Source organism: Lissotriton vulgaris, chromosome 3_1, assembly GCF_964263255.1.
Source record: "Lissotriton vulgaris chromosome 3_1, aLisVul1.2, whole genome shotgun sequence".
NCBI classification, from domain to species: domain Eukaryota; kingdom Metazoa; phylum Chordata; class Amphibia; order Caudata; family Salamandridae; genus Lissotriton; species Lissotriton vulgaris.
This window is the reverse complement of record NC_141689.1, coordinates 831,585,363-831,605,779: the sequence shown is the minus strand read 5'-3', so window position 1 is coordinate 831,605,779 and position 20,417 is coordinate 831,585,363. Positions and strand designations below refer to the sequence as shown.

General features: G+C 43.4%; 1 protein-coding gene across 1 annotated transcript in view; it reads right to left on the bottom strand.

Annotated features, from left to right (window-relative positions):
- SHC3 (SHC adaptor protein 3) overlaps positions 1-20,417 on the bottom strand; it is a 437,106-nt gene that overhangs the window by 123,967 nt on the left and 292,722 nt on the right. The window contains exon 3 of the mRNA XM_086961141.1: positions 8,113-8,176. Within this exon, the coding sequence (XP_086817267.1) occupies positions 8,113-8,176 (64 nt within the window). The remainder of the gene's footprint in view (positions 1-8,112; positions 8,177-20,417) is intronic.

Here is a 20,417-nt window from a genome sequence, read left to right as displayed (position 1 = left end):
GTCCATGTAACTCCCCGATTATGGGTTTACAGAAGCCTAGTGGGAAATACAGAATAGTGCAGGACCTTCGAAAGATTAATAATATCGTTGTTTCATGTTGTCCAGTGGTACCGAATCCATCAGTGATATTGTTTCAGATACCGTTCCAAGCTGAATGGTTCACAGTGATAGACTTGTGCCAGGCTTTCTTTTCAATCCCTTTAGATGAAGAGAGCCAGTATCTGTTCGCTTTTAAGCTGGAAAATCGCGTTTTAACATGGTGTCGTATTCCCCAGGGGTATACAGAAAGCCCATCGATTATTAACCAGCTGATGAAGAAAAATCTTGAAAGTCTAGTACTGCCCATGAATTCGGTTCTGGTCCAGTACATAGACGACCTACTTGTGGCGTCAGAAACTGAGGAAGCTTGCAAAACAGACACCATCACCTTATTAAATCATTTGGCCGAGAACGGACACAAGGTGTCTCCAAGTAAATTGCAGTATTGTTTGACCGAAGTGCAATACTTGGGCCACAGGATTGAAAAGGGAAAACGGAAGGTGTCTCCGGACAGAATAGAGGCGATCATGAAAATGAACGCGCCTAAAACACAAAGAGAAGTCAGGATGTTTCTAGGCATGGTCGGTTATTGTCGGCAGTGGATAGCCAACTTTTCACTGAAGGCAAAACCTTTACAAAAACTGACGCACAAGGGGGTGAGTGATCCGGTACCATGGGACAAAGATTGTTTGATGGCATTTTTGCAGCTGAGGGAGGACTTGTGTCGTGCCCCGGCTTTGGGAATGCCTGACTATGAGAAACCATTCTTGCTTTACTGCTGTGAAAGGGAAGGTTGCGCTTTAGCAGTTTTGGCCCAGATACACGGAAATGCCCGTAGACCAGTTGCATATTTTTCGGCTACCTTAGATCCAGTAGCCGCAGCGTTGCCCGGATGTCTCAAATCCGTTGCTGCAACGGGTGTCAGCATTGAAAGGTGTGAAAATGTGGTTATGGGACATCAGTTAGTGGTGTACGTACCGCATTCTGTGGAATTGTTAATGACCAGGACCAAGACTCAGCATCTGACGAATAGCAGGCTCACACGCTACGAGCAAGTCATATCGGCTGCTGAGAATGTGACCCTAAAGAGATGCTCTGTTTTGAATCCTGCTACTTTGATGCCACTTCCAAATGATATTGATGATGAAATTTGTACAGATCATGACTGCCTTGATGTGACTGAACTATGCACCAAACCGAGACCAGATATCGTAGATGAGCCATTGACTGACCCTGATGAAATTTTCTTTGTTGATGGTTCATGCGTAAGAGACGATATTGGTCAGCTGAGAGCAGCATATGCAGTTTGTACAATTACTGGAGTTGTGGAAGCCGCCTGCCTGGAAGGAGTACATTCCGCTCAGGTAGCTGAAATCATTGCTTTGACCCGTGCCTGTTTGGCAGGCAACAAAATTCGAGTCACCATATACACCGATAGCCAGTATGGTTTCGGGGTAGTTCACGACTACGGGCAGCTGTGGTCTCAAAGAGGTTACATGACCTCCTCGGGTTCTCCTATTAGGAATGGAGAATTCGTGAGATTATTGTTAGAAGCATTACAAGGACCAACAGCTATTGCGGTTGTCAAATGCGCCGCGCACACAAAAAATACAGATTTTGTGTCGCAAGGAAACCGATATGCAGATGAAGTTGCACGTTATTGTGCGGAACAGGGGTATTCTCACACCAATGTAGAAGTGGGGGGAATACAAGAAAGAACTGAGTTGACTATGTTGTTAGACACTGTAGATACGTGGGATGAATTGAAGTGTGTCCAGGAAAATGCACCAGATGTGGAGAAAAAAGCATGGGAAACAGCAGGTTGTACCAAAAGTGCAATGAATTTTTGGATTTCTGCAGATGGAAGAGCAGTTTTACCAAACAAACTTGTTAGTCCAATGGCAAGGAGATTGCATGGACCAGCACACATAGGTAGAGATGCCATGGTGAGAGTATTCAGGCAAACGTGGTATAATCCGAAGTTTAGAGTAGCGGCAGAAGCAGTATGTCAGCGTTGTGCGATCTGTCAGCAACTAAACGTAGGAAAGAGAACACCAGTCACATTGAGTCACATAGGGAGGTCTGGGGGGCCTTTCAATAGAATGCAGCTGGGTTTTATTGAAATGCCTAAGTGTAATCGACTCAGATACGTCTTAGTGATTGTCTGTATATTTTCCAGATGGGTTGAAGCTTATCCTACACGTAGGTGCGATACACTCACAGTAGCAAAATTGTTGCTTAGAGAGTTGATACCGAGGTTTGGGGTGCCAGCCTCTTTGGAATCGGACAGAGGAACTCATTTCAACAGCGAAATAGTGAAGATGCTATGTTCAGCCTTGAGCATAGACCAGAAGCTCCATTGTAGTTATCGACCAGAAGCTTCGGGGATTGTAGAGCAAATCAACAGCACAATAAAGTCCAGACTTGCCAAAGTTTGTTCATCGACATCCCTGAGTTGGCCTGATGCACTTCCATTGGTTCTTATGAGCATACGTAGCACACCAGATAGAAGAACAGGTCTCTCTCCACACGAGGTGCTAATGGGGAGAGCTATGAGACTGCCATCGGTTCCGACTGCAGCATTGTTGAACATCACAGACGATTTGATCTTGGACTACTGCAAGGGACTATCTGATGCCATTCATTCTGTGTCCCTCCAGGTCCAGGCTGCAGAGGTTCCATCAGCTCAAGATCTGTGCCATGACCTGTGTCCAGGGGACTGGGTCCTGGTGAAGAAGCATGTCAGGAAGAACTGTCTAGACGTGCGCTGGCGTGGACCATTCCAAGTCATACTAGTTACGAATACTGCAGTAAAGTGTGGAGGCTTGCCCAACTGGATACACGCCTCACACACCCGAAGAGTTCCAGCACCTCTGGAAGAAACAGCTCCTCTCTCGGATGAAAATCCAGCAGAAAGCGGAGAAGCCACAGAGAGGGAAAGTCAAGCTGTAGAGGTGATCGAAGAGGCTGAGCCTGTGTCGGAACAGGTTGATGACGGTCAGGACACCAGTGAGACCGAAGCTGCCTCAGAAGAGGAAAGTAGCTGGGAGTTCGAGTCAGACATCGAACAAGCCGTAAGTGATCAAGAGACGAGTCCAAGAACAAGGAGCAGGAGGACAAGGAATGGAGAAGCCAGTTGGCCGGAAAGAAGGAGAAGGTCAACCTTGAGAGCAAATCCAGAGAGCACCCTTGTCCCGATCTCTGAAAATTCAGATCTAGACGAAGAAGCTACGGACTCAGGCTCTGAGAGTCCGAGAAGATCAAGGAGAGTACGTGTGCCCTGCAGAAGATACGCCACCCCAGTGTGGACTTATCTAGCAGATGTCTTGGGGACAGAGATCTGGGAGAGTGAGAGAAGTGCAGGTGATCAATCTCGATCCGATTGTGGCAGTGGAGATATGGATGTTGACGCCTGGAATCGAGACTGAGGGGTTACTGACCTTCACACTTCCCATTCCCCTTTACCTAAGTCGGATCAAAGACCTAGTGCTAAATCGATTAGAGTTTCCGACTTTGGGTCATCCAATACCAGCACAAGAAGAAAAAGTCATTTGTTTAGAACTATTGGAATATGCCATTAGAGCTGCAGGTACGAGAATCATTGTAGATGCATAAAGACTTTTGTGTTTAAGCTATAAAGAAGAAGATAACCTAGCGCCGAGTGGAAAGAAGAATAAAATTAGGGATTACATTTAGAGGACGGAGAAGGGTTAGGGTTGTCTGTTATGGAAGATAAAAAGACATTGTTGTGAAAAAGAGACTTTTTGTTGGTTAAAAGAGCTTCACAGACTGAGAAAGCAAATAAAGCAAACAAAGATCTGAAGAAGAAAACTTTTCCTCGAAAAAGAAAGAGCTACATTGTTTGATAACATGGAGAATGGCAACCCAAACCGAAAAGCCAAATGCATAATAGGTACACTAATAGCAGTAGTAATTTTTCTCATTATTACAGTAGTTACCATATCATACATAGTAGGACATACAAGCGTAAAGGAGACAACAGATGTAAAGCCTGTAACGACTTTGAAACCTGCTCTTGTTGGGAAGAAGGAGGAGAGCAATGTAATCCGTGAAAAGGCGTTACTGGCAGATGAAGCTCGTAGGTTACACGTAGACGAGTCGCAGGGAAATTTTAGATCAAATGCATATGCCAAACTATTGTATGAGTATATCGATGCCATGGAGGCCAAGGATTGTTATGTTTGTATGCAATTGCCGGCTTCCGTAGACGAAGGTATCAGATATCATCATCTCCCACTGACATATGGGATAACATGTAGTTTATTGCTCAGTATATTTTATGGTAGAGAAGGGTTCGAGTACTACTTTTCAAATTATGATTCGGTACTGCCTGAAGTCCCGAATTGTAAACAAATGAATAAGTGGGACTACTACAAAAAGGAAGATAGATTGGCAAAATTCTTTCTTCCTTGGGATACATTAGATACTTCATATGCACGCAGAAATAATCTGACTTGCAAAGTGTCAGAGGTAGAGAAGAAATTTATTGGACAAGTAGATGACCGGTACAGGAGGCAGAAGATTCTAAAGATGTCAGGACAGTGGGAAACTGATTGGACCGAAGAAGAAAAAGCACACAAAAAGAAGGGTAGCAATGGTCCAATAGCTTTGGATAGAACGCAGAAAGGAAAGTTATGTTTAACTCGAAGCAAGACATATTATGAGAGTGTATTTGTAGGTGAAGTTAAGTGCGAACATGCTTTTAGGTTAGAGTACTATACGAAGGATTTAATGAAAGAGATGCAAGCGATTCCTAATGTATATTTTGTATGTGGAAGAAATGCCTATGTAAAACTGCCTGACAATTGGTATGGTTCGTGTTATTTGGCAATTGTTTTCCCCGAAATATATCATGCAAAGGATTTAGAGATCATAGAAGGAAAGGCTTCGACAAGAGCGAAAAGGGAAGTAGGAGATGCTGAGGTAGTTGGAGACATATTTGGAGCAATGTTTCCACTTTTAGGTTTGGTACTTAACGATGTTAAGATCAGGAGACTAGCTACAGTTGTGGATAGATTGTCTGCAAGTACTGCAAGGTCATTGATGCTAGTAGAAGGAGAGATGCAGTCGATTAGAGCAATGGTTCTTCAGAACCGTCTTGCTTTAGATGTTCTGCTAGCAAAGGAGGGCGGAGTCTGCAAGGCTCTGAAGGTCCAGGAATGTTGTACTTACATTCCAGACAATTCAAAACCACTTGAGAAAGTCATACATAACATTACAGAGATACATCAAGAAATCGAAGATTTAACAAAAGTAAATGTTTGGGAAAAAGTAGGTCATGGAGTGGGAAAGGTTGGAAGTTGGTTTGCCAACCTTGGTAAAAGCGTTGTGTGGTATATATTGAAACCTGTCTTAGTAATATTGATTTGCATAATCATATTGTTGGGGTTAGTGAAACTGTACAAATGGTATAGGACGAACCGGTTACAAAGATCCATGAGAGAGCAGGAGAGGAGATTAGCTGCTTTACAAGATCAACAGTATAAAAGTTTAAGAGCTCTCGAAACAATAAAAAGAGGGAATCTTGTAACTAGTTCTGTGTAAAGTGTCATTCAAATTGAAATTAGTGATGGCCCCTAGAGGTCATCAAAGGGGGGAACTGAGAGAGCGCAATTTGAATGAAAAGTATATCTGTACCATATTTACAAGCCTATAACGCAAACGTAGAACTTGTAATGTGAAGTTAGCACTTGTAGCGTAAAGTTAGCCGATGTAACCAATGTAATAGGAAATGTACTTGTATTTACACTAGAATACATTAGTATTAGAAAGGCCCGTATATATAGGTTGGGCTAATATAGAAATGTGTAGAAATGCTTAAGAACAGTAGAACGTGCTAAATAGAGAATGTACGTATGAAATTATTAAACAGAGAAAGCGGCGAAATGTAAAGTGAAGAAATGTGCAGACTATATAGCACTGTGTAAGAAACGAGAGCATAACGTTGTATTTTATGTAACATGGATTCAAGTATAATCAATGATTGGTAATTTGATTATATATATATATGTGTGTTAAAAGTCATACCGTGTAGAAGAGTTTGTAGAAATGTTAGAATAGTGTGGTCATGTGTGATTTTAACCTAACTGACCAAGGGTTCGCAAGAGTGTAGTTCACTGTATGTAATTTAGTGGGCTCACAGGAATAGGGGATAGCTTTGATCTGAACGTGCGAGCCAAGAGTCAAAGGTCTTGTTAAATTTAAAATGACAATGCTGGACGAGGTTTATGGCCTATTGAGATAAGAGACGCTTGGAATTTGGGGTCTTGTTTCTAAGTGACTGTTCGCAGGACCAAAGGAGGTTACAATCACAAATGTAATGAATAGAGTTCTGTTGAGGTGATAGACTTTGGACTGAAAGTGTCAACTGAAATGTCATGAGGTTACCAGCACGAAGATGAAGTTGGCGCCTAAGAAGCAAGGTCAACTTAACGGACGACGCAAAGAGACGAAGCTATGGAAAGAACCAGAATGAGATCATGTGAAATGTGTACGTGGTGGGCGTCAAAGGGGCGTTCCACCTATACTGTGATTGTGTATTTAGGGACAGCACCCATGGGGAGAGTTTAGCTCAGAGCAGATGGCCTGAAGACAAAGCAAGAGAGCAGAGGGAAGAGAGCAGTAGGCCGAGGACCCTTAGAGAGCGGATGGGTAGGCAGAAAGGGTACTGCTTCTCGACATAGGTTACCATCAGAGACTAAGAAAGTTTGACTTCTTTTGGAAGTCAAACTGCTGACACCTTTTTAGGGAAAAAGGACTTGCTAGTAGGGATGTCATCTAGCATAGAGTAGGGACAGATTTAACTTGTTTATTCTTTTTGTAGATGACGCAACGGATCCACTTTGTGTCTATGCTTTTCAATTTGCTGATTCTGGAATTGATTTTAATTGTATTCTTTTGTAGACTAAGATTCTTTAGGGAATTTATGTTCCTTTTAATTCCTGTATACTTGTTGAATCTTATCTTGAGAGGATTGTATATGCAGTTGATTCTGATTTTATATTAAACTTTTAAACTTTATCAGTCGTAAGTGGTTCTTCAGAGTTGCGTCAGTCTATGGGGTTGATTTAACTTATGCGGGGTTTGCCTTTTACTCAATGACAGATAATAATCGATCCAAAATTAAATGAATGAGATAGGTATCTAAGTGATCAGAAAAAGGTATCAAAATCTCATTCCCCGCAAGAGCAACAAGGTAAATTCGGGGGTGCTGGCAATACTGTTTGTACCACTCACAATTATATCCAAATTGTGTGCTGATATGTTAGGCAGGATGCTCCCTCCCCCTTTTGTGATTGGCTAGGCTGAAAGCCCGCCTCGTCATATAGGCGGGTGACCTCATTGCCATACAGTAAGTTAGCCAGTGACCCCTGATCACTGTGTTCACTTCTACAACTCGCTGAGAAATATATACGTTCGTTGCTTCCAAAAAGGTTCAAGTGAGGAGAAGCAGAACATCACTCTCAGAGCGCGCCGGCTGTTAAACGAAAGTGCAGAACTAGGACATGGCGGCCCTGATGACACGGCGTCGTCTAATAACCTTATATGGCTTGCACAAAGTCATATAGCAGATTAGTTTCAGCTGAGAATGTTGGTTCCAATCACAAGCCTCATAAAAGGAAGCGGTACCTAATTTCAAAGATAACGGCTGGCAGGCTATGTCGGGCAATAAACACCGTGTGCTCTGGCATCCATCTTACCTTGGGCATTACAACTGAACAGGCAACCTCGCGGGCACCAAGGTTGCACGCGCTCGGTGCTCTATAATTGAAAAACACTCTATTCCAGAACACCCCAGCCCATGGCCACCCCGCCCACGGAATCAGCCACGAGAACCGTGCTAATCAGCGCTGCAGCTGCGCGAGCCCTCGCGCTGGGAAGACTAATCATGCCCTCCAAGTTAGCACCTGAGCTGCAAGCAGCGGAAGTCTTTCACGGTCGTTAATCCATCACATTTTGGCAACCACATGTCCACGTGCTCGGGTGGCACCTGTTATTCGGAAGAGAGGGCAAGGAAGAAAGTAATGATTGCAAAAAAACAACAAAAGGTACCTTTCGCTTCTTGAAGGCTCCTTTGGCACCAGGTACAGCTTCACAAACACGGCTGATTGCTTCCCTGAAGGAAAATACAATACATTAAGAGCACTTAAAATCGCTCATTCGTTCGACAGCAACATGGGCCCAACTCACATTAACTGTGCAAATGCGAAAGACAAAGGATTTTTTTTTTCATGCAAAAGAATCATTTCTATGGCTTTATATATTCATATTTTATATCCGGGGCTTTTCCAACCGCTCTTCTTATTTTTATTATTCATTATATTACTGTTCCGTTCGACACAAACTGGCTCACACAGATGAGATCTTTTTGTCTCTTCTATTAAGAGGTAGATACAAATTCGGGTATTGCATTCTATGAACATAAAAACCATTATGTTCTCTATCACTACAATTATTTTAACACTCAGTACATCTTGTAAGACACACAGACCTTTGACATAACGATAACGTGTGAAAACTAAAGCGAATGTTAAAAGAATGCTTGATCTGGAGGAAACGTCTAGTCATGTGACAACTTCAGCCAGTTATGACTTTTTAGTTAACAGAATGTTGCATGCTGGATTATCCGCAACAATACTCACAATGGTAACTGCAGACAGAGCCACTAGCCACTTAGATATAACCACAGCTAACCACCCATACAGCTGTAAACGTGTTAAACAGAAGAACGTTGCCAACCAACTTTAAACAGAATATGGAATTCAATGTACTCACCTACAAGCGTAACCCCCATGAGGTTTATAGGCAGGCCATTTTTTACAAGCTTCCTGGCAGTACAGCAATGTAGACAACAGATGAAGTGTTGTTGGCTTCATCTAGGTCTATGCATGTTTTATTTTAAATAGACTTTATAGGGAGATAAATATCCTGAATGTTCAGCATCAATAAACCAAAAAGTGACACCGCACCAGAACATATTTATTAATCATGTGGCAATCCAACTCTTTCCTTTTACCCCATACTAACCTAACTGCACCCATTTCTGGAAAAACACAGTTAGTTACATTGTATGATCTGCCCCACTTTTATACCATAGATTCATATCGCAATTTAGGGCTGCTACTCTCCAGCCTTTCCGAGATCAGGCAACTCTAAGTCCTCTCCATTGTGACCTGTCTCCACTATAGAAGTCTCTGTCCCCTGGCCTTCTTTCAACAAGGTTAAAATGAAACCTCACTCCTTTATAAATATTATTCCAATCAAATAGAACCACTGCTCTTAGCCTCCTTAGACAAGAGCCCTCCACAATCGTTAGCCATATAATCTAGCTGTAGCAACCATACCAGTAGAAATTTGCCTTTGTGATCTGTCAGACTGTGAGAAAGACACTCCAAAGCCATGACACTCCAGGCGCTGTGTAGCCAGCACTGGGGGTTCAGATTTCTCCCACTGTCGAGTTTTGCAGACAATATTATAGCTTTAGAGCCTGCCGCAGCAGGCTCTACCGCCATTAAAGGCCTGCTCCAGCGTGAAAAGGCACAAGCGAAAGGTGAGGGCCTTTAATAAGGGAGCAGGCCTTTAATGGACAGTAGAGCCTGCTACGGAGGAATTTAAGGCTATTAGAACATGCCATGCCTAGAGGACAGAATGTTCTAATTTGTAAAACAAAGGGTTCACAAAGCTTAAGGGGGTTGAAAGCCCCTCGGGCTCCGAGCGGCCTTTGTTCACTGGTGTTGCTGTGAAAAAACATTGGAATGGTGGAGCTCTGGGATTCTACTGGCCATTAAAAGCCAGGAGCACTACATTGTTTTCAATGGAACTCCCAACATTCCAAAGTTCTAATAATTGGTATCTTAGCTTCCAGATCTGTTTATCCATTCCCTCCCCACTGTGTTGGTTTAATCACTAACACAATGAATCCTAGAACATAAGGAACTGAATACCTATACCTTTCACTAATGCCACAAGTACTTTTTTCCAAAATATCCTCAATTTAGTGCACTGCCATCAAATACGTATCACAGAATCATTTGCACATAGTACCTCCAACCCAGTCCAGCAGCAGCGGTCTGTTATGATTGGCTAGGAGGGCATTCAACCTGATTTCTGTGTGTGAATTTGGATTAGTGTTTTCAAGGTGGAGACATTCTAGTGTCTGATAGACCTGCAGAGAGTGTATGGTGTCATCACAGAAGGTTGTTTCTGTAATTGAGAAAAGGGAAGAGTGTGTGACAGTTGACTAAGAAACAGTGACTTTTATGGTGGGAGGGAAATATCTGAACTGGGACGTCAAGTGAGGTTGCTTTTCACCAGGTTTCCCAAAATACCTCTTCGACATGAAAAGCCTAAGGTGGTTCTTAATTTTAGAGTGCTAACCAAGGGCCCTCAATAGACTTAGCCTGAAATTCTGAAAAGGGTATTGAAATCATGACCTATTTCAGTGAGGTCAAATCATTTACAGAGTGAGACACAAAGACTGAAGGGTGGACCCTGTACTCACAAGGTACAGGTTAACCACCAGGATCTTGTTTGAGTGGCACTGGAGGAGGTTGCACCTGACGCAGACCAGGCATCATCGAGTAGCACACGATACATCAAGAGAGGAGTGTGAGAGCTGTTTGGATTCTGCAGGTATCAGATCGAATAAGAACCTAGAAAATAGGCTTTAAGGCAACATGTTTATGTTAACCTGTGTATATGGCTGAAGGGAAGAAACATTCATAGGCCCTTCAAAAGTGCAGTTTCTTTCAAGTTTATCAATAAATAGAATGTATAGACCCAATTCAGATAAGTGTTGGGAGTGTTTCTTTACAAACTCATAGAGAAAGTTAAGTTTAACAAAGGAATTACACTGTCTTATACCTAAAGTTGTTAGAGGACGGAGGGCAGACTCTTTGAGTGGACTGTTTGTTACAGTCCTGAAATCTAGGTCCATGTTTAAACTGAAGACATTAAGCATGTCCAAAGGATTAGCAGCCCATCCCAGGCTGAATAAACTATCCATATTTAAAGAGCATGTGCGAACTTAGCTTTGGCAGTGGCAATAGAGTGGGAAATGTTTCCCTGCTAAGTGCTGTACGCCAGTGATGTAAAGATGAAACAAGCATTTTCAATGCAATCGGTCTCGCCTTTGGGACCTTCGATGTATTTAGCTATGCAGCACATTAGCATGGGTGCTAAAACATCAACTGTTCTTTAACATGGAGGGAAAGTAACCACCAAACTGCGTGACAAACCAGGCATGGGAAAACATGGAGAGTAATATTGCGTTTCAGCAGGAAATGGTATAGTCCAAAGCTCTGTTTATAATATGAAATCAGGGCCTTCAGTTGTCATATCACTGAAAATACAAGATTTGAAAAAAATATTATTGTCTATGGGTGCTCGTGGAAGACAGTTTCTATGGACTAGAATCTAGAGAAGGCTAAAGTGATTCTGGTATTTTACTGACCCCTGCTGTTCGTTTTCTATCAAGAAAGTTACATAGAGGCAATTGCCAGACAATTCCCTCAGCAGAAAGCAATTCTAGTATTTTACTGACCTCTACTGGTCGTTTTCTATCAAGACAATTAAATATAGGCAGTTGAACAAGCAGAAAGCAATTCTGGTATTTTACTGACTTCTAATGGTCATTTTCTTTCAAGACAGTTCAATAGAGGCAGATGAACAGGAAAAAAAGTCCCTAAGCGGAAGTAGACAAGTCGTAGAGCTGATCTACAGAGCCCACAAAGTACATACATATATAAGTATATACTAAAGTATAAACAAGAGGTTTCGAATGCTCGACCTAAAAAGGGGAAATTGAGCATAAAGTGAGTTGTGGAGCAGATGCATTAAATCAGAGGGGCCACACATCTACAATCCACATAGCTCCCCAAGGTTGTATATTAATAAAAAAGAAAGACCCTTGTGCACCAGAGTGTAGAGACCACACAAGCAGCAGAAGCTACTCTTCAGAACCACTCACTCACAGTCCAACTTTCAATTTATTTTTATTTATTTATTTATGAAGTTTTCTATAGCGCGAACTAGACCCAAGGGGTATCAGAGCGCTTTACATTTAGGATCGTTGCGTTATATCAGATACAAGAGCATAGTCAATCAATCAATCAATCAATCATACCATTTGTATAGCGTACTACTCACCCGGAAGGGTCTCAAGGCGCTTGGGGGAAGGGGTCTGCTATTGCTCGAACAGCCAGGTCTTGAGTTGTTTCCTGAAGGCGAGATGGTCCTGGGTCAGCCGAAGGTGGATGGGGAGGGAGTTCCATGTCTTGGCCGCCAGGTAGGAGAAGGATCTGCCTCCGGCGTTGGCTATTCGGATGCGTGGTTCGGCGGCGAGGGCGAGGCTAGTAGAGCGTAGCTGCCGGGTGGGCGTGTAGAAGGTCAGGCGGTCATTGAGGTACTTGGGGCCCAGGTCGTGGAGAGACTTGTGTGCGTGGGTGAGGAGCCTGAACGTGATCCTCTTGCTGACGGGGAGCCAGTGCAGGTCCCTCAGGTGGGCGGAGATGTGGCTGCGTCGGGGATGTCCAGGATGAGTCGGGCGGAGACGTTCTGGATGCGTTAGAGTCTTTTCTGTAGCTTGGCTGTGGTTCCGGCGTAGAGGGTGTTTCCGTAGTCCAGTCGGCTGGTGACGAGTGCCTGGGTGACCGTCTTCCTGGTTTCGGTCGGGATCCAGCGGAAGATCTTGCGGAGCATGCGTAGGGTGTTGAAGCACGATGAGGAGACGGCGTTGACTTGTCTGGTCATTGAGAGGGAGGAGTCCAGGATGAAGCCCAGGTTGCGTGCGTGGTCTGTAGGCTTGGGAGTGGTGCCCAGGACGGGGGGCCACCAGGAGTCGTCCCAGGCGGAGGGCGATGATCCTAGGATGAGGACTTCCGTCTTGTCTGAGTTCAGTTTCAGGCGGCTGTTCTTCATCCATTCGGCGACGTCTTTCATCCCTTCGTGTAGGCTAGTTCTGGCGGTGTCGGGGTCTCTGGTGAGGGAGAGGATCAGCTGTGTGTCGTCTGCGTAGGAGATGATGTTGAGTTTGTGCTGGCGTGCGATGGCTGGGAGAGGTCTCATGTAGACTTTGAAGAGGGTGGGGCTGAGTGATGATCCTTGCGGGACGCCGCAGATGACTTCGGTGGCCTCGGATCGAAACGGGGGGTGGCGGACTCTCTGTGTTCTTCAGGCGAGGAATGTACAATACACAAAAACAATGTTTCAGTAAATCGTAGGAGGGAGGGGAGGAAGGAGTAATAGCGGGGAGACAAAGAGAAACTATGCCCAAAGTCCGGCTGGGTTGGTGATGGTCAAGGGGGGAACCAGGGCCAATCTCCTCATTAGCTGTCAAGCAGCTCCACCAGTCATCAGCCATGTTGCTCAGGTCTCAGCGTTCAGGAAAAAACAGTTTTTAGTTTATTTGATTTGCGGCGGTTATATATCGCTATCTAGACCCGGAGGTATCAGAGCACTTAACCAGGGGTATGTTGCATTAGAAGGTACATCAAAATGATTAGAAGGCGCTGGCTAGACCCGTAGATATCAGAGCGCTATAACAGAGGAACATTGTGTTACAAATTGCATCAGTTGCAATAGCGTAATAATGTACAGTAAACAAACAACGAGGTTGAGAGGATTTATAGGAAGGGTGGGAAGGAAGGAGCCATATCAGGTAGACGAGGAAGAGCTGTGTCCAATGTCCGACTGGGTAGGTGATGGTGGAGGGGGAAACCAGGGCCAATCTCCTCCTTATTTGTCTAGCAACTCCATCGGGCATCAGCCATGTTGCTCAGATCTCAACATTCGGGAAAAAACAGTTTAGAATAGATGTTTAGCCTACGAGGATAGAAGTAAAAGAAGAAGGTGGGGGAGAGGGCATAGAAACAAGCCAGAGAGGGAGTTGAGACACAACGGGGAGACAAGGTGAACTATGCCCAATGTCCGGCTGGGTAGGTGATGGTCAAGGGGGTGAACCGGGGCCAATCTCCTCTACAGCTCTTTAACAGCTCCACCGGGCATCAGCCATGTTGCTCAGGTCTCCGCGGTCGGGAAGACAGAAATAATCAATTTTGAGTAAGTATATTAGCTACAGTTACATAGACAAACATAGAATACCAAGTCCCCAATGGAGGATAAAGGAGAGGCCGCCCTGCTGGGACTCCACGCTCAGGGAAACATCCCTGCTGAATGATGTTGCTGCTGAAATCAACGTGTAGGCGGAGATGGCGACGCATGGTGTAGTCCAGTTCGGTATCAGAGAAGGAACTGGGGTGTGTCATAGTGGCTGCCGGAGAAACAAAGGCAGCGGAGGCCGCCATTTTAAAGTCAGGCATGTCAGGACTGGGCCTATGTAAATCCTTGTGTAGGCGCTGATGAGGTGGATAGGTCTCCACCACGATTCTATTCTCAAGCACCAGCAACCTCAATGAAAAGCACAGTTTCGGATCAATTACCGATGTGCAATCTACAAAGTGTGCATTACAGTTCAATCTGAATTGCTCTTGTTTCCATAGTGAAATTCGGATGACTAGAGTGAGGACATTGCAGAGGGAGGGTTAAGTGACTTGTGTGAGGTCTCAGCTTCTTTGCACGTTCATACGTCCCGAGTAGGCACCATATTGGAGTCAGGCGCGGCTCATTTCTATCCCCCGTTTCAGGCTCTATTACTGGGGTTTTGAGGACAGTGGCAGGATATCCTTTGTTGTGGAGTAGTTTCCTGAACCTTACTCCCCGACTCCCCCAGAGGGCTGATGGAATGGCACGATGAATATGCTGCGAAGTGCTCCCCCCAAGCTGTGGCATGAAATGGTGGCCAGGGCTCCACCCGCCTCACCTCAAAAGCACTCACCGGATCGCCGACCTCCGGTTGTCTCATGTGTTCCTCCAGGCGCTGCCAACCTTCCGCTTAGTGTCTTTGACTCTATCTTTTTCATCATAGTATGTCTTATAACTTTTTTGTGTACGTTTCCTCATTGCCAACGGGTCCAATTGAATAAACCTAACCCTACTCACCCACTCTAGATTGTTTTTTTAATATGGAATGCACCCTTTTCTAACAAGGCTCTCACCTGTGGAATTTTGTGTTATGATATGATACCATACTATGTTTCTTCACCGCCCTGACCAAAATATTCCAGCCCTTTTGGCTAGCTGCAAAATACCTTATTCACACAGTTGAATTTCTCAACCACTCCATTATCTCATGGCTGATACACTGAGGTTATTTAGTGTGTGCTGTTTACCAGAGCATTTTAAATGTTACTGCATCTCCTTTGATTGAAACTGAACACCACTATCAGTCTAAATGGATGCTGGAGCCCTCTTCTTCAAAATAATCAATCCATAAACACGCATTCTTAGCATCAGCCCAACCAACAATTTTCGTGTCTATCCATTCGTAGAAAAGATCTTCTAGGGCAATTAAGTACTTGTACATCCTTTTTTTCCAGATCACCGGTCCCCTAATATCCACAACTAACTGATTACATGGCAAAGTGGGACTTACCAAGGTGGTGGTCTCAAAGTCTTTTGTCTCTTATCAGCCCCTTCACATTGTACAAAATCTCTAACCGGATTTTCAGTTTCAAAATCAATTCTAAGTCATCAATACACGTTTTTAAAACAGATATGATTCTATTTCTCAAATTCTACAGGGGAATACCCTATTTCCCTCATAACCCAAATCATCCATCCTCCCACAATTCATCTCTCTCTTCCCAATAAGCATGTAAATCCTGTTTCCCAAGACTCTTACTGAACCTTTTCTGACACTATCCTTAACCTCTTTCACCATTTCATCACACCGATATGCACAGTCCCATTCATATTCTGCGATCACACTGTAACTTTTTTTTTACATTTGTATCACAAGCTATGTAGTACACATTCGATTTTTTTTCCATACATTTACTTCATAGGAATAGACATTCTATTAAAAGGACCCATTGCCTTTTTCACATCATGTATAAAGTGTTGCAAATACATTGACAAACTCATAATTCTGGCAGATCATCTAGTAACACCTTCTGTAGTCAATAACTTAGTCAAAGGTTTGTCAGAACATGTTTTTCCTCCATATGTACTTCCGGCAATGTCTACAGCCCATACACACACCAAGGTATTTCTCCTCAGTGGGTGATAATGAGCATGAGGGGCAAAAGCAATCACCATTTACGTCTCAGTAGACTTTGTTTGTGTGGCAATAGCACCTAAGCCTTTTAAATAATTTTATGCACAAACCCATTAATCATACGGACTTTTTTCTCAAAAACCTTAGCGAATTTGCCTATTACCTGGGATCTATTATTCTCGCCATCCGATGCTAATAGCATCTAGTCAGCACAATAAGGTAAAGTACTACATGTGAAGACCTACGATCCCTCCACCTCAACCCAGATAGGTCTTCCTTGGAAATGTATAGTTTGCAAGTGTCTTTCTTGTCTTTAGATTTGAAAGCTAGTGATCTACAACCTAAAATATCACTTCTGAGACTTGCATAACTTTTAGGGTCGATGTCAGAGGGTTCCAATCTAATTCCCATCAAGAGGAAAATTAAAGTTACGATGGTATAATCTAGAGATTTCATGCAGAATGCTTTCAATCATGACAATATCAAAGTCTATATGAGCCAAATTCCAAACTCCATGAATATTTTTAAGCACTCTAAAAAGTTCATATTGTTATGACAGGTTTCCAGATGATTGAAATTAGAGACAGAGGACAACAGTTAATTACGTGTCTATAAAATCCAAGACAGCTGTGAAGTGAGTAGTGCTCACTCTGTGTGGTAAAACCCCCTGATTTGGTCTGCTATCTTTGGGGTGCCTGCTAGCAGAAACCTCATATTTTGAATGAGGATAATTTTATTTCTGCAATCTAACTGGTACACCAAGCATATGCTGTTACGCATGCTGGGGTTTCAGTTTCCAAGCTTAAAAAAGAATGGGATGGAAGACACACCTTTCGGACAGATGGGTGAAGTCGGTACAGGAGATATGACTGGCCTCATAAATCTAAATTAGCTGGGTTGTACAACGGTACATCACATGCAATTACTTTGTATGCCTTTTCACGTATTTTTTAGCGCGCATGTGTTAACCGCGAAATGCGTTTAAAACGCATGCCAATACCACACATTGGTTTTATATTTAAAAACAATGTATTTGTTGGGGGAGATCCCCTAACTTACCTTAAATGCATTGTATTGGCATGCTTTTTAAATGCGTATTCGCTGTAAAAATATCTGCGTTAAAAATGCGGTGTAATGGCTTTGCGAGATGAAAACCTCGTTGTAACGGCTGTTTCCACAAGTAGGCAGAGATAGCAGCTGCTATCCATGGCTCGTCCTTGTTACCACAGGCACTGACCAAGCTATCTCTGATCTAAGGAGTCACGAAGGCAGTGGTTGTGAGTGAAAGTAGTCAGTGCTCCAGTAGGACTCTTTCTTTCCTGTAGTTTCAACGTCTTGCCCTCCTACTAGACCCTACAATGATCCTCAGGCTGCCACTGCCATGGTAAATGGGTGGATTAATAACTCACTTGATGATCTGATCCCCATCCGCACTCTAAAAAAGCAATGCAAAGAAAAATCTGCACCTTAGTTTAATGAATCCTTGACGAAGGGATGCAAAAAACTAGAAAGACAGTGGAGTCACAAATACAATAAAAATGGAAAACGTGTCTATCGGGTAGCCACCCGGAACTATCATCAAGAGATAAAGAGAGTGCAAGCCGCAGTTTATGAAGATCTACTGGGCAAAGCAGCCAACACTCCTAGGGAGCTATTTTGCATTGTAAAATCTCTCACTGCTCCTAAAAGCGGAAACCCACTGCCCAATCCTTCAGAAAGACGCTGTGAAAACTCAGCAGCTTATTTCCAAAATAAGGTGGCCGACATCTATAGTGAATTACAAAAGAGTAGGGAAATCTCATACACTTCTCTAGAAACACCATTATTGGTGGAAGGGACAGATTGTCTTCATATTTTCCCCTCATTACGGAAAAACCTCTCCCAGATCTGTCCTGGAAAGTTCAAGCTCCCCATTAGACCCATCCCCTCCCCACATTCTCTCACAAGGGAGCCAAGAAATTCTTCCTATAATCCAGAAATTACTAAACGTTTCAATCTCTACAGGCTTAGTTCCACAGGAATAGAAACACGCAGAGGTCAAGCTTCTGCAAAATAAAAAAAGAATCTTGACCGTGCCTGCCCACAGAACTTCATGTCTATATCTTTGTTACCGGTGTTTAGGAAAGTTTTAAAGAAACACATCAACCGCAATCTCTCTAAGCATCTAGAGGATAATTCACTGCTGGATAACTGGCAGAACAGATTTTGTCCGAAGCATAGTACGGAGTCTGCGTTATTATTGGCCATTGAGGAGGTAAAGAAAATCCTAGACAAGGGAGGAGTGACAGCTATCATCCTCATCGACCTGAGTGGAGCTTTCAATTTGGTTGACCACGAGTCCTTGGCGCTCAGGTTGAGGGAAATTGTAGTAAGGCATACTGCTTTAGAATAGCTTTTGTCATTTCGAAAAGAAAGATCATTCCAGGTCTGGCAACCCCCCTGTTACCTCTGAGGCCATCTCTTTGAAGTGTGGGGTTCTGCAGGGCTCCGCACTTAGCCTGACGCTTTTTAATATCTATGTCAGACCACTGGCCTCCATTGTCAAGGATTTCAGACTGTCTATTGTCTCCTATGCAATTGATACATAGCTTGCCATCTCCCTTACCCCAGAGGAGGGTTCTCAGATGTAGCTAGGCCCATGCCTTGAAAAAGTGGCCCATTGGATGGCAAGCTGCTCACTGAAACTAAATGGAGACAAAACCGAACTGATGGTACTGAGAAACAACCCATCCTCAGTTACATTGGTAGGTTGACCAGACAGTATCAGGACTCCACCCATCCTGTCGTCCCCTATAAAATGCTTGGGAATGTGGCTGGACAGTTCTCTGTCAATGAAAGCCCAAGCCAAAAAGTTGACTAGCTCTTGCTTTGCCATGTTGAGGACTCTGAGGAAAATTCTGGATTTACTGCCTACTCCTTGCAGAAAAGTAGTAGTCCAGGCACTGATCTCTTCAGGTCTGGATTATGGTAATTCTCTAAATCTTGGCTCCCCCAAAGCAGTTCAAACAAGGCTCAAAGTGTTGCAAGATACTGCAGCCAGAACCATCTACAAGATACCTGAAGGTTCCTCAGTCAAGAAAGCCTCGATCTCTTTACACTGACTCGCTATGGAACATATAATTAAATTCAAGGGACTGTGTCTGACTCACAGGGCAGTAAATGGGAAGAGCTCCAGTTCGATAAGAGCCCCAATGACTGCCTATAATCCGAGCAGGATTTTAAGATCCTCTATCACAAGGCTCCTAACAGTTCCATACATCCAGAAGTCCAAATGGAGTGGAAGATTTGTCTCCTACCTCTCCCCCAAACTTCTGGAATACAATGCCTGAAAACTGAGCCGGATGAGGCCAAATTCAGAAAACATCTCAAAACGTGCCTATACCCTAAGTAATGTTGTGGCCTAATTGCAGACCTGTAGGTGCACGTTAGGGTAGCCATGCACTTTTTAAGTTAAGATAAGATAAAACAGAAGGCAGTACAAAGAGTAAGGGTGATACCGTGATGTCCTTTCATTGGGCTGTCAACAAGCATATATTGTTAATTTTGATTCACTTGTCCCTTTTGAATTTGGATGCACTTGGTTCACCTGTAGATAAAATGGTCTGTTAAATGGACCAAAATGACTTGTACAATGTGAATGTTGACAATTTTGGAAAATGTTCTCACCTATGGTAAACACTTGTCCGTTCTCCAAAGGAAGCCATAGCATTTAGGCACCTCACCTTTCCCCTTTTTATTTAAATCCTATCTACATGAACCTATCAAGTGAAATATGCAAATGAAACAGCCATCTTGATCATTAGGGTGATGTTCATGGGATTAAGCCTAGATAGATCTTGGAACATTTCATTACAACCTACAAAAACAGCACAGCCTGATCAAGGTGGATGCAACGTCATTGCTCCGCTATCTACTGATACATCTGCTGAAAGGTGTACTGAAAACGGAAGGAATAGTTCACATTACAACTCCGGCTCCTGACACCTCTTTACATTCAATCAAGGTGTACTGATAGGGTCCTATGCTCCAGAGGTCTTTGTCTTTAGTGATGACAACATGCATCAATCACTATTGATGAAACTGAGGTCTAGAGAGACAGGAGCGTATCACATAGAGTAAGTACTCGGAGGGCTAGCACAGTCTTAGACTGTTTGTTTAAGTAGTTGAAGCTCTGAAACACCTCTATTTTACTACTGTAGACAGTTATAAATAGTTGTTTGACATGCTAACTTTAAAGAAATGT